This window comes from Chironomus tepperi, unplaced genomic scaffold (assembly GCF_022539635.2).
Source record: "Chironomus tepperi strain 1889 unplaced genomic scaffold, CSIRO-AGI_Ctep_v1 contig_196, whole genome shotgun sequence".
Lineage (NCBI taxonomy): Eukaryota > Metazoa > Arthropoda > Insecta > Diptera > Chironomidae > Chironomus > Chironomus tepperi.
This window is the reverse complement of record NW_027226318.1, coordinates 1102668-1115166: the sequence shown is the minus strand read 5'-3', so window position 1 is coordinate 1115166 and position 12499 is coordinate 1102668. Positions and strand designations below refer to the sequence as shown.

Sequence of the window (12499 nt, the reverse complement as noted above, 5' to 3'; positions counted from 1 at the left end):
GAATTCACAATTTACATCGAAATCTCGGCTCTCGGTGATTATTTACAGCATAGAAGATTAAACTTGATGAATGGATCCCAGTGGAGGAAATGGAGTGGGATGCGAGACATTGTCTTGACTTTGCTGTAGGCTGATCTCATTGTTTGATGGTTGAATTTTAGAATTTCGGATGTTTGACTTTGTCTTCGGATGTTTAAATGTGCTGTAGACTTGAATACTGTCTAGGAGCTTTAATGATCCTTTAAATAGAGTTTAAGATCCTTAACTGGATGTTACTGCGTATCAAAATTTCAATTAAAATCTATTTTTTTACAATTTTAAACAAAAGTATCCTAAAGAGCAAGTCATTGTCTATAGCTTCATAAAACCCCAACTTCTTTCAATATTAATATTCAATTCCTAAAGTTCAATATGATTATCATTCATCAGGCAGCATTCAATGTTAATTTAAATTCAAAATGTTTAGAAATCTTACAATAATTTGAGCTATACTAAGCATACAGCTACGTAATTCCAAGATATGTACTTGAGGAATTCAAAGAATTTTAATGAAATGCGCAGTAAAGGTATTAACAATTATCATCATGTTCCATGTCTTTATTTCTCATGACTTGCTACAGTAAATAATAGATTAGGAAATATATTGAGATATATATTAAGCCTCATTCCACATGACATTGTGTATAGATACACAAAACAATATTTTACTCCTTCGCATGTCCTTGTCACACATTTCAACACAATGATTATTCAAATCGATGTTCCTGAGGCATTAAAAAGGCTTCTTCTGTTTAATCTTTGAGGGGCGAAGACACGCAAAGCTTAATGAAGGAAATGTTCTCGTCTTTGGGGGGATGTTTTGTGCCTTTTTATGATGCTTTTTTGCTGGATGTAATGATGTTCACACTTGGTCAGATTGGCAGATGGCATGCATTTGAAGATTGACAATTTGAATGGTTTTTGGGGAAATTTTTCAAAAATAACGGTTATTTTTCAAAAAAATTGTGAGTTTCAACCGACATTATTTCAAATATTTTTTGACCGTTATTTTTCAATTTATTTTTAACCGTTATTTTTGTACACTGAAATTATTCAATTAATCTTCACTTTGTGTGCTTCTATGCCTAATTTACTCTGCCCTCCCTTACCAATTCTAATTGAATCCTCCGCATCTCGTGGGAAAAATTCTCGATCGCTTAAAAACTTTTTTTATTACAAAACTTTTGAAATTCATTACTTCATAAAATTACTCTCACTTCAGTTCCCATCCTCAACTCCTCTAATTAAAAAGCAATTTTCATTCAATTATGTATAATTGAGTAGAACATTTAGCGATCGAGTAGGAAAGGATATTGGAATAAGAAATTGTTTAATTTTCTCTTCAACCTACACGCCGCGTTTCATTTACTTTACTTCTGATTGAAAAGCAATTACCACTCAATGATTCTATTTCCATTTCTTATGATTGTTCGTCAAAGAAAAAATAAACTTTCTTCCGTTTCTCTACAGACTTCGACTCGACTTGACGATATTTATTTTCACTGAGTATAGAAATGTGTAATTTTTCATTGATGACTGAGAAGTGGATTTTTATAGACGATGTGCTGAGTGGCAAGAAGAAAAGGTCTTTAACTTTCAAATGATGCACGAAAGTTTTTCTATTTTTAGAATTAAATGATGAGTGTCTGTTTTAGACTTTTCATGGCTAAGTGTCTGTTATTTAGTAAGTAATGAGACTAATGGACGACAATTAGATGTCCTTGCCACTTTGATGGTTCAAAATTAATGGCCATACATTATTAACTAGACACGCAAAGTCGTGGATAATTTAAATTTCTAGAAATATCAAGCAACCTTCAGGAAATGGAGCAGAACGGTCCTTGAAAAATTGACCAAAGTCAAGGCTCAGGAACTATTCAGACAATCATATTGAGGGGGTTTACATCCTTCACTGGATATCCCACGCTACCTTGCTCAACCATCGATGGTGAATAACAGCACTTGAAGTTTCATGAGAAACAGCCAAACGGATGTTAAACATTCTTCCTACCACGTGACTGTTCCTACCAAATAATCTTATCACCTTTCTTATCTCATCATTTGCATGAAATTCAACCTTGACTAATTCGATTATTTTTAGCCTTATCAAATATTTACTTAAGATATTATTGCAATCGCCTACAAATTAGTCAAAGCTTTATTGCGGCATACTATAGAATTTTTCATCGTAAATAACGCCCACAATTGAGAAAAATATATACAAAGTCCACTGGAATGTCATTAAAGCATCGTCATTGCTTTTGATCTTTGAGTCAGGCTTTGACTCAGGCACGTGGGATTGTTATGTGCTGATTAAATGATGTTTTGATGCTTTAAGTTTAAATATTTAATGTAACAAGATTTAAAACTTAGTTGGGGATTTAAGGCAATAATGAAGGCTAGTTGATTGGATAGAATGAGGTATGCTTGGGGTATGGTGGTCTGTGGTCGTTTAAAGCGATACAGTCAGATAAGAAGTGCTATAGACCACATTTGATCTGTAAGGTTGGCGATGTAGGTCAGTAAGGTTATTTTTAAGGAGATTATAGTCATTTTGTGCTTTCTGAAGCTTTAGATCAGTCATGTTCAAATTATTTTGCGTCTCGGCTCACCTTGGTGGTAAGTTATGACTTAATCTGGATACAGCATGCAGTTCGTTTATAGTGTGTCACGGCACACAGTTTGGACAACACTGCTCTAAACAGTAAAATACCTCATTTTACGGTTTTTATATCACTTAAATCCATCACTAGATCCATTAAGATTCAAAGCCTACTAGAATCCTCAAAAAAAGTCTAAAAAAAGAAGTTCTAACGAAAGCTTGCTCTCAACAAGACCTCTAATTGTACTTAAATTTGTCAAAAAATATTGATCATACAGCTGCTTATCATTTTATCACAAAAATTACTTCTTCTTATCCATAAAACATTTTTGTGTACCAAAAGAAATAATAATCTCATAATTATTTAAGCTGATATTTATCATCCCTCAAGAAACATCTGCGTCCAATATTTTATTTCCATTTTATTGATAATCTCTTTTAATACGCTTATTAATCATTACTTTGAAGATTCTTCTATCCTCTTTTAAAACCCCATAAATCAGACCCAAATTTCCTTTTATGAGAAAAGCTTTAAGTTTTCAAGCAAAGACATTGAAGCTTTAATTCCATTTCTCATCTAATCTACTAGTCTGTCTAAAAGAAAGAAACACAACAAGACTTACCTCGCATATAAATGTAAGCAGTTCCTCGCATATTTTTACGTGTTAATACAAGGATATTCAGTAAGTTTCCAATTATTCCGAACGCACAAATTATTGGTAAAACAATTCCGTACGAGAGTTTTCTCAAGTTTTCTGTCCTCAGGTCATCCAGTGGCTGTATTCATGAAAAGGAAACAAAGGAAAAGAGAAAATGAGAAAAATTGTATGTGTTGATTGTTAAATAAAGGAAAAGCAAGCTGATGATTGGAACATGAGTCGATGTAGACTGTAGAATTGTTGGTATTAAATTATTAGGGGCTGATCATAAATGACGTCCAAAAGTCTGTCAATTACGTTTCCAAATTCTGTCATTTTAGACACTTCGGTATGGAACTTTGGTCAGTCTTTCTACTTCCGTTACAAAATATTAGACGTCATTTATGAACAACCCCCTTATGATGCTCAATTATAGATTCCAGCTTGCACTCAGTTCAAGATCAAAAACTCGAAGAATTACTCAATTTCGTGGTTCATTTGTGCACGACGTCTACAAATTTTCCCACATATTATACAGCATTAGTAAGCAAGAATTCCAGAGTTTCATATCCTAGATTAAAGATGAAAATTCATTCCATTTGATGCTTTGTTTCTGCTTCGTTTCATCAAACTTATTGGCTATATATGTATAGGTATGAATTATGCATTCTATTGTCGTAAGGCTACTCTTGAAATAAAAGCACAACAGTGACTATTGTTTCTTTTGTATAGCCATACACGAGCCAAAATATGAGAATAAATTCAAAACATACGAGACGATGACCTGTGCGGATATGGACGAGAAGTCTTACAATGTCAAACGTGTGTTGAAGTTTCTTTACAACAAGCAGAGATGGAGAATTGTGAAGTGGATTGGATTTTTACATAATTGTGCTTTAAATGTGCTAGACAAAGGATATGATGTAGAATCTGGAGCTTATGGAGCAAGATTGAAGCAATTTAGTCTTTATGAACTTAGATTGGCTATAAGGTTATCTTATTACAAGCTTTTTTAGTGGATGATACTAATCAGGTACTTGAATTGCTGGTAAGATCCTCAAAATCGAAAATTCAGTTAGATTTCAAGCTTATCTCCTGCCTTAAAGTCCCAAAACTGCAAGCTTCATCCTCAAAAATTCCAAAACTTCCCCAACCCTGTCTTAACAAACTTTCATTCCTTAACAAACTTTCAATCAAACCACATGAGAAAATAGAAAATCAAACGTGTTGAGGCTTATCAACAGCCCACACCAATACGACATTTTCTGTCATGCGGTATGTCTCACATGAAGTTTAATAAACCAACGTATTAAAATGTAATTGAATTACATTCTATATGCTGGCGAAAAAAAAATTGATTTCATGATGAAGACTTTCTTTTTTCGTCTGAAATGACGACGGAGGAGAGGAAGAAGATGATTCTATGTATAAAAATGCCAATTCCAGTCAATGTGCTGATGCAGTGTAAGACTCGTGTGAAAAAGAAGAAGAAGTAAAATTGGAGGGAAAAAATAATTTATAGACGGGGTTGAATTTTTCATCATTTTCAAAACTAATTTGCATCATTTGTTGAATTTGAAAGTTTATGTGGGATATGCTTGATGGAAAAAAGCAGCGATGAGATAAAGAAGAATGATGAATGGAAATTTTAGATAAACTGACGTTGCATTAAATCCCCAAGATGTTATCTATCTCATCGATATAATTAATCCTTTGCTTTTCGATGGTTTTAGGTTGTGGATATCCCGAACAGGACGACTTTTTCAGGGCAGCCAGGCAGCAGCTACATGGCGTTCAAGTATCAATTTTTATGGCAATTAAAATGTTTCTTATCATGAATTTTGGGACTGCAATTGGGGTTTTGAGGGCTTGAGGACAAGTTATAGCAGTCGTGAGCAACCTATGGGTCATAAACCGTATGCTGTGTGTGAGTTCGGTCGAATCTGTAGTGTTTCGGTATCCCCAATAAATAAAGGGATTTCCATCATTGGGTTATGGGATTGCGTAATGGATCAACTAAAATGATGGAGCCTAAAATGATGAACTAACTATGTTCCAAAGCTTACGTAACTATAAGAAAATCCCGAGTGGCACAACATGTTCATTAGGGCTTCCCTAAGTCGCCCTATTCTCATTAAGATACGCAGTTGGCTTGACAGAACCTTGACTGCTGATTCCGACCTATTTTTATGTCAAAAATACAATTCACTGGATTGTGCATTCGGGAATATTTAATAAAATTGCATAATTTTCTGTAAAGTGTCTATCCCTTGCCACATCCGCGTCTGTTACTCTCATAAAGCTAGATGCTCAAAATTGATCGTAAAATTAATCGAATTACTCACAATAAAGTTTCAAAAATCCGATTTTCATAAAGCTCACTCTTCCATGCATCCAATAAAGTTAAGGAAATTAAAGTGCTTGTCTATCTCCTATTGTTCAACTATCTCGTTTAGCATTGACTTCATTTAAATCAATATTCAATCTACATATTTATGATGTCTCGAGTTTCAAAATCAAGTTCACAAGTGGACTGGAAGTGGACTGGGAAGCATGATTATTTTTAATAAACAATTCGTCAGTGTTGAGTTGCTGACACTTGAGCTTTATGTCGATGTAAACTTGGCAACATGATGCGGAGGCTTTAAAATTATCTTTAAGTGTTACTTCTGGGAAGTTTACATCATATTTCGGATTGACTGAATATTTTTAATACAATTTATTCAGTAATCATAAAAAATTATCAAGATCCAAAAAAAAGAATCATATCCATGGCAAGCAGAAGACATTCAAATTGAAATGATGTGCCGTTCAAAGTTCACAGCATAAATTGAACCGTAAATACATTCTGAATTTACAAGACTTTTTCATCATGTCAATCAATGTCTCTTTTATCATCGGTAACTGAGTAACGATCAAAATTTTCGAGCCTTTCTCACCATAAAATGTCAATTGCCCTTCAATTTCTTGTCTTGTTTTTACAGTATATGTCATCGATTTTTATCGGATAGGAATTGCTGCAAAATGAGCAGCTTTAATAAACCGTAAAGGACATTGGCCTTTTGGTGATTTTTGATATGGTTTCATGCAGTTTCCTGTTGTTTAGTTATATCTGGAAATGCTTTTATGGGCCATTAATATCAGTTGATATGCTGTTGAGGATTGTTAGTAAATGATGTATAGTATACAAAGAATGAGGATTGTCATTCATAAGGCACCATTGTGAGAAGGAAAGAGTATACGCATATTGCAATCAAGTTCCGAATCGAAACATGAAGACTCAAGACTCAGACATGCTCTAGGGCAACCTTTTATTTTTCGCGGCACATACTGTTGGTAAGTCTTAGCCGAAACCGTATACGACACACGGTACATGGCATTTTTAGTTCCGTGGCACACAGGTTGCTCATCACTTCATTAGACATTTAACAAATGGGTCTATTTTCTTCAGTCAGTCCCCATATGAATGACCTCACAAGCCACTATATAATACACAAAACTATCCCACTGTAATTCCAAATGCTCCCAAATAGTTTCGAATTTCATTTCATTTTAAGAATGGAATTAAGCTCCAAAGGGAAATTGAAAAATAAAATCAATCAAGATTAAGAAACAACAGCACATCCAGAAACTTTTTCTTTAAAATTTAAAGAAACTTTAAAATAAGAATGGATACATCCATTTGAGTCCACATTGAATTCTATATAATTAAACTTAATTTTATTCTCACATTAATGCAGTGGTGATCAACCTTTTTTGTATCGTGGCACATGGCACACCTTGATAGTAAGTCATGAGCAGTATGCGGTTCGTGGAATTTCCTGAAATTTCAGCAGCACACGTGTGCCTCGGCACACAGGTTGACCACCACTGCATCAACACCAACATCTTCTTATATCCCATCGATTGTATCATGTCACTTTGAGAGTGTTTATCCACTCTAATAAAATTTAATTAGTACTTGAAGCTATGAGAGTATAAATGGGGGAAAATAATATTGAATTACATAATGGATATACTTACTTGATGTATTGGTGGGAGAGTTTCATTGGCACTCCACACCAGATAGCATATTTGATCCACCATTGAGTATTTTGACATTTTTGCTTATCTTAATTTAATTTAACAATTATTATTTTAATTTTATTTATTTATGTCCAGGTTGATATAGTCTGATTCTTATTTAAAATTCACTTCCTTTGTAATTTTATAGTCTATGGAACCAACTAATATTAAATTGTTTCTTTGTTTGCATTTTTGTTGACTACACAGTAATTTATCACGCCTTTTTTGACACATTTCTTACAGTTCCTTTCACACGAATTTTTAAACACTTGCTTGCTTGCTTCTCTTTTATAATTTACTGCTGGGATTTGCTGGAAGTAAAGAAAAAACGTTTATTGCTCATTATTATTTATCAAGAATACAGCCATTAAATTATGTTCAATTTAAGGAATTTTTCATTAAACTTTCAGGTAATTTTAAAAGCATTAAAATATCTTTTACTAAGTCTTGCTCATCCGTTCTGCACGTTTATCACTCGGATCTTTATTCATATTGCGCTAAACTGACTGTAGATTATTGAACAGCATTAAGGGAGACAAAGAAATAAAAAATAATTGGTCTCCATAAAGTGCACAAAGCATGACGATGTCATTCATGGAACTGAAAGGAATGTACATGTGGAATACATGGATTCTTGCTTTGTGAGGATATTTTTTGGATGATGAATGGATGCACAAAGGATACTTTGTGAGATGTTTTGAGATGGGTGTACATGGTGATATATTTTTGGGAATTTAGAAGATTAATTGGTTAGTATTGAACAGATTAGTGCCACTTGAATGGTATGGAATGCTCAGATGTGAGTGACCAACTAGAGCACCAGGCAAGTTAAGCTATTTTTTGGTTTTGAATCGAAAATACCCAAATTTGACCATACATTTCTAGGAACCGATACTGTGGAAGACCATCGCTTCTTTGTTGGAGTTTTATTCATTATTCCTCAATCTTTTGCCACATAATCCGGATTCCAACCCAAAAAAAATTATTTTTTTTAACTTAGTAAACATTGAAATTCTGTGCTAAAATTGCTAAATTATCCATTTTTTCTGTAAATTCTGTAAAGCTTCAAACCACACTTAAATTCTGAACAGGTATAACATATACTGGTAAGAATGGACACCCGATGCCAAAACCAAAATTTCCGGGTCTCGGTTTTGATTTCTGCGTGGATCTTGAGAATTTGCCGAGACTAAGAGCATTTGGGAAACAGCACCTATAAGGAATTTTCATAGTGAATATAAACAAGAACTCACCAGTTGTCAACCAATAAACTCAAGTTTGTCACTACGAAAACTTACTGGTTTACTAAACTAAACTAAGTAAAAAAAATTATTGTCAAAGCTTCCTCATCTTAATTAATTAAATAACGAGACAAATTTTCCATTCTTATTCCTTTCATCTTCCAACTTATTTCTTTCTCCCATGACAAAATTCCCTAAAGAGAAAATGAGCAACTGAAAATGATTAAAATTCAATTTTTAACTAGTCTGAACTATAAAAGCGTGAAAAAATAAGACAGCTTGATGACAGAAAAAAATAGCTTTTGTCTCTTATCTCATTGTCAATTATCTTCATGATGATCATATTAAAGGAATTAAAATTAATTTTCTGTTCAAAGAATTAATGAGATGAGGATGATGAGCTTTCGGCTTGTTACGTAAGAGATGATAAAGTTATGAAGGAGGAGATTGTGGTGAGTAGCATGAATCAACAGATTTTTTGGATAGATATTAAATTTATTTTTGGATTGACATACTTTATGTGCAATTTTTTTGATGTCAGCAGTGTTTGCTTTGACATAAATTTTGATGATTAAATGAAAAATGTTTAAAATGTGACAATTTGTGAAAAAAGCCTGGATTTGTGCTTATTTATACAAACTTTTTAATTTATTCTTAGTATTTGATATTAATAGCCTTCTGGAAAATGGTGATAAAAATATCCAAAATTAGGACAGTTTTTAAAGCCGAATTTGGAATGAAATATGAACAAAGCTTGCACGACATTGACCTAGTATGACATTGACGACCTTTTTGGCAGTGTTCGCCATCCTAGTCTGTTAGAGAGCTCGAAGTTGACTCAGATTTTATACAGAATAATTTGTAAGTCTTTTACGAAGCTCTGGTCAATTGTAAGCTTATGCTGTGAAAATCTATTGATATACACACAGTCTGAGATTCCCGAAGAAAAGCATCTCGATCCAGCAATGAATTTCATTCTGAATTTTGATTGTTTTCTGACACTTTTTAGTCTCTCACTCAAGTTTGACTTTGCAGATGACATAATATCACGAGTACAACCAAACAATTCAACGAAGGAAGACATCATTGCATTTGGTATTGGAAATTGGCAAGCGGAAGGCAGCAATAGGAACAGTTTCAGGCAATATCTGAAAGAAGCCATAGATCACAATTGATAAGTTAGTACTGACATTTTTTGAAAATCCTTTTAAATGATGTACATTATTTATAAACGACTCTTATTCCTGTGAACATAATATAATTTTTCAAGCTCAAACTCCCTTAAAATGAGCAATTTATAAAATTTTTCTAAGAATCTATGGTTACAGTGTGTATACCCAGATACCACAAAAAGAGATTGATTGCCTACTCCAAAGCTGACAATCTAGAAATAATGAAGTCTTTCTTTTCACATCCTCCCCCACCCTATCTCCTTTAAAATCTCCAAGAAAATTTTAATTTACTAAACAATTTGTGCCTTTTATCTTTACCTTCACCTTCATTAAATGGAGCCAGCAACAACCCATTATTCTTAAAATATCTTCCATAAAAGCTTCTTTTTTAAAAAATAATGAGATAATATATCACATAGGCATTATCCATAAAGTGAAAATTGCGACTTTTTTTTAAATTTCCACCTCACATTAGCGGGGAGCACGACATTTTCATTTAAAACTGTAAATGCATTAAATAAATCATTCGTCATAGGACAAAACAGCACACCCAAGCGACATTAATTTTAAAAGTAGATTTCCACCCGCATTCCCATTTACTTTTGTTTCCATCACGTGTCGTATTTGCTGGCTTTTTTTTTATTTATTTTGTAAATTGTTCATTTCTGCGAATTTTTTTCATGTGTTGATTCCAGTGAAAAAAGTTGTGAAAATTTTCATTAAAATTGCAAATTTTTTTGGTATGTCTGGTGGGCATTGAGTCAGTTTCTAAGGACGTATGATGGACTAATTCTTTTTTATAGAATGTCTTTTATACCGGATTTGAGCCTGAATTACTATGCTTTAGATTTCAGTTCTGATCTTAGCATTAAGAACGTTCGCTTCTCGAGCGACACAAATAAATAATGGATGCTAAACAAGCATATGGATACCAAATGCAAGCGGCTTCAACTTGTCGTTATCAAATTCGCCGCTTAGTAGACCCTTTGATGGGCTTCGATGGGCTTGATATGTTATTAGGAGACCTGGTGAAGCTCCATAAATTAAGGTCTTTCAATCTGACTTTCTGGGTGATAAAAGAGCTCGTGAACGACCAAAGAGCACTTGGGAAGAAGCTGTCGAAAGATTGGTATTGGAAATTGACAATTGGAAGCCAGCGATACAGCAAGCTTCAGGCAACGCCTGTGGCAGATAATGGTCACAATTGATCTTTATGACCAATGAGTTGACGAGCCGTTAAAGCTCCTTAGCAGAGTCTTCATCAATTGTCTCGCTCAGGCTTGTATCTTGACATTCATGTCAACATTCTCAAACTTTTACTAGACTCTCAATTAAACCAAAGTTCAACATTTCCAACAACAATCATATCATCACCAACTCCTTTCTTACACGTCAATGACAAACCGCGTCACTAACCAAAACCACACAAAAAATGAATATAAAAAGTTCCAATTGAAAATAAAAGAATACACAACAGTTCATCGCGCCCATATCTATACCTCTCGATCAGCTATGATAACAAAAAAAAGTAAGCATTTTGTTGTGGTTCTCAGTAAATGAAAATAAGACATTGAGACAGTTACCATTGACAGAAAAAAAAAGTATATGCATAACAAAGCCACACTTTTTAGCTCTATCATGATTGCAAGTTTATTCAACCTGAATACATTTACATCGCTTAATTCCACATGTGGAAATTGAAAAAAATTCATACAAAAATATGTGTTAATTAAATTAAATATTTGACATGAATTGTGTACACATACATCATGTTTTGTTATTCATCAAAAATGTGAATTGCATGTATATTTGATGATGTAAATCCAGCAAGGACATGACAGAAAAAATTTCACTTCATACGTCAACATACAGCACTGTTGTGATTAACTGTCTGCAATAAAATATCCATTTTTCATGTGTAGTTGTAAGAAAAGATTTTTAAATTTGCTATAACAGCGATTTTTCATCCTGACTATTCCTTTATGTCTGCAAAACATAATAAAAAAAATTTGCTAAAAATTGGGTCAAATCGATAATGTTTGTGTTCATCTTATGAATACGGGAACGAACAGCTCCTAGAAATCAAGTTGTAATAACAAAAGATTTACATTGTTATAAGACTTCATCGTTCATCCCCACTTCCCCTCTTTTGAGAATCATAAAAAAAAATACTTCTTATTCAGTCTCTTTCCTTATCTTATCATTCATACATACACATTCTGTGACACTCATATTGAAATAGATATGATATAATACATGACGGAAAAAAATACAAGATTTGTATGATATATAAACTCATTGTTGGATATGCTATAGCATTGTTGAAAGCATTGTCGACAGAAGTAAGCTGTAAAGGATAGACAGTTGAGCATATGAGTGAGAGAATGCTTTGCGAAAATGCTGTGAAATTGAATACATTATTACCTAACTTCCTGATTGTTTTATGGGAAGCTTAAGTGCGATTCTATAGGTGGGTTAATGACTGTTGGATATGAGCTGTGGCTATTCTATTGCGTATTAGCTTTGGACTATCCTTTAGAGGCTTTAGACACTAGTGCGGTCAGAGAACTTTTGTTATGAGGCTGTGTATAGGAACAGTATTGCAGTTGGAACTGAAAGTTGGCAGCGTCTTCAACACTTCATTCATTAGAACCTCAAAGAAACCCTTATGGCCAAATGACTTTGCATGCTCTGATTTCTCAGAACGGTTTTGAATGGGATGTCAAATGATCTCAAACGATG

General features: G+C 33.6%; 1 protein-coding gene across 1 annotated transcript in view; it reads right to left on the bottom strand.

Annotated features, from left to right (window-relative positions):
- Nucleotides 1-12499, bottom strand: part of LOC139090001 (probable G-protein coupled receptor B0563.6) — a 50730-nt gene that overhangs the window by 13484 nt on the left and 24747 nt on the right. The window contains exons 2-3 of the mRNA XM_070639666.1: nt 7303-7655; nt 3265-3418 (exon numbers count right to left, since the gene is read on the bottom strand). Of these exons, the coding sequence (XP_070495767.1) occupies nt 3265-3418; nt 7303-7380 (232 nt within the window). The 5' untranslated portion in view covers nt 7381-7655. The remainder of the gene's footprint in view (nt 1-3264; nt 3419-7302; nt 7656-12499) is intronic.